The sequence below is a fragment of the Tigriopus californicus genome, chromosome 8, assembly GCF_007210705.1.
Source record: "Tigriopus californicus strain San Diego chromosome 8, Tcal_SD_v2.1, whole genome shotgun sequence".
NCBI lineage: Eukaryota > Metazoa > Arthropoda > Copepoda > Harpacticoida > Harpacticidae > Tigriopus > Tigriopus californicus.
This window is the reverse complement of record NC_081447.1, coordinates 11,917,231-11,918,802: the sequence shown is the minus strand read 5'-3', so window position 1 is coordinate 11,918,802 and position 1,572 is coordinate 11,917,231. Positions and strand designations below refer to the sequence as shown.

At 44.8% G+C, this 1,572-nt stretch overlaps 1 protein-coding gene across 1 annotated transcript; it reads right to left on the bottom strand.

The window, feature by feature from the left end:
* Positions 1–729: 729 nt before the first annotated feature.
* On the bottom strand, positions 730–1,499 carry LOC131884599 (proton-transporting V-type ATPase complex assembly regulator TMEM9-like). The gene has a single exon (XM_059232429.1). The coding sequence runs from the start codon at positions 1,459–1,461 to the stop codon at positions 742–744; it is 720 nt and encodes a 239-aa protein (XP_059088412.1). The 5' UTR covers positions 1,462–1,499; the 3' UTR covers positions 730–741.
* Positions 1,500–1,572: the final 73 nt, after the last annotated feature.

The window sequence follows — 1,572 nt, the reverse complement described above, 5'->3', positions numbered from 1 at the left end:
TACTTATTGAGGCTGACTAATGGGCTTCAAACATTCCACCAGTAACGTCATAGGCCATTGAAAAAGTAAAACTACATTTGTGCAGTACTCAGTTAAGCCACCCGTGTATTCTAAGAGGTGGCCCGCTTGGCTTTCTTGCTTGCAAGGCACTCTCTTGACGTTGCTTCCTCTCTGATTCTATTTCTGCCGCTAACGCAGGAAATTTGAATAGATGACAACCTTTCCCAAGTATAGCATGAGTTTGGGAGGGGAGGGGAATGTAATTTTGACGAAGTTATCGATAAATCGATGTCTTCTAAGCAAAAGAACAGAAAAAAAATTATGTTTTATCCACGCTTTTCACTTTTTAAGTCGGGTTCATCTTATTCTTTTTTTCTTTTCGCAAGTTAAAATAAATGCTCAAAAAGTTGTGTGATCACGACGCAGGATTGATCAACATCTAACAATTGTTATGATCAAGATACACCGATGTCCAAGAAGCAATTAAGGTAAATATCACATATCAAATGGAATGTCACATGTTCCTGACATATTCATCTCTCCGACGGTGCTCTAGAGAACACTTATCCGTAGGAATATTTGCTGTTCACAACGTTCGTTACAATGGCAGTTCATCTGACGACAACTGAATCCAATCTTATGATGGTCTAACTTGATCAACTCTTTCAAGGGCCCCATTCACTGATGAATGGCTACATTTCTGACGTGTTTCTTAAATCAATCTATAAGCATCTTCACATATCAATTCAACATGGAGTGGCGATCATAGATGTTCCGCCTTTGTTCCTCAACTTGCTTCTTCCACCTGGATTGTTGGTTCTCCATTCGATTGATGACCGAGGATCGATAGGCGCGCATGGGCGTGCCATGGGCCAGATGCTCGCCCATGTCTATATCTTCATCCTCTGTCTCCGGGGCGTTGTGATGTTCCCGATAATTGATCCCCGGCAATTTCTGACTCAAGAGTGGCTCCAGACACAAGAGAAAGGCCATGTAGATCAAGAGGATCATAATGATCCAGATGACGAGAATCACCACCACCTTGATCATGCCTAAATTTCGGATCTCGAAGTTGCATTTACAACGCGGACAAAAGGCATCGGCCTCCAATTGACTGAGGCTCAACAGGACCAGCACCACATGTTCGCAATCGCATTGATGGGGATCCACACTGGAATTGATGTACACGGAGCGACGGACTTCATGGCCTTGGGGCGGGAGAAACTGGCGACTGAATTGGCTTTGAAAGGTCTGCACATCCGGGCATTTGCAAGCGCAACGCGAGTTTTGGTGGTGGATATCCTCCACAGAAGCGATCTCCGTGTCCTCGACCGTAATCAAGGTCCCGCTCTCCTCAAGCTCGGTCGAGGAGTGGGAATCGCCCGGAACGAGCACGACTAGGAAGCCTATTAGACTTAGAGTTTTCATTTTTGTACGTAGTTTCCTGGAAATACTCCACATGTTACGATCAGGTCTGCCATGAATTAAGTAAGCCTCTGGGTCAGAAGAAGGCTGACTAGATTGGGCCAGTCAATGGGTTAGAATGCCACAGCGAGGTTTCCATACTTTCAA

Bases quoted from the DNA above. Each gene is read 5' to 3' on its own strand.
- LOC131884599 (XM_059232429.1), bottom strand. From the start codon at position 1,461: ATGTGGAGTATTTCCAGGAAACTACGTACAAAAATGAAAACTCTAAGT.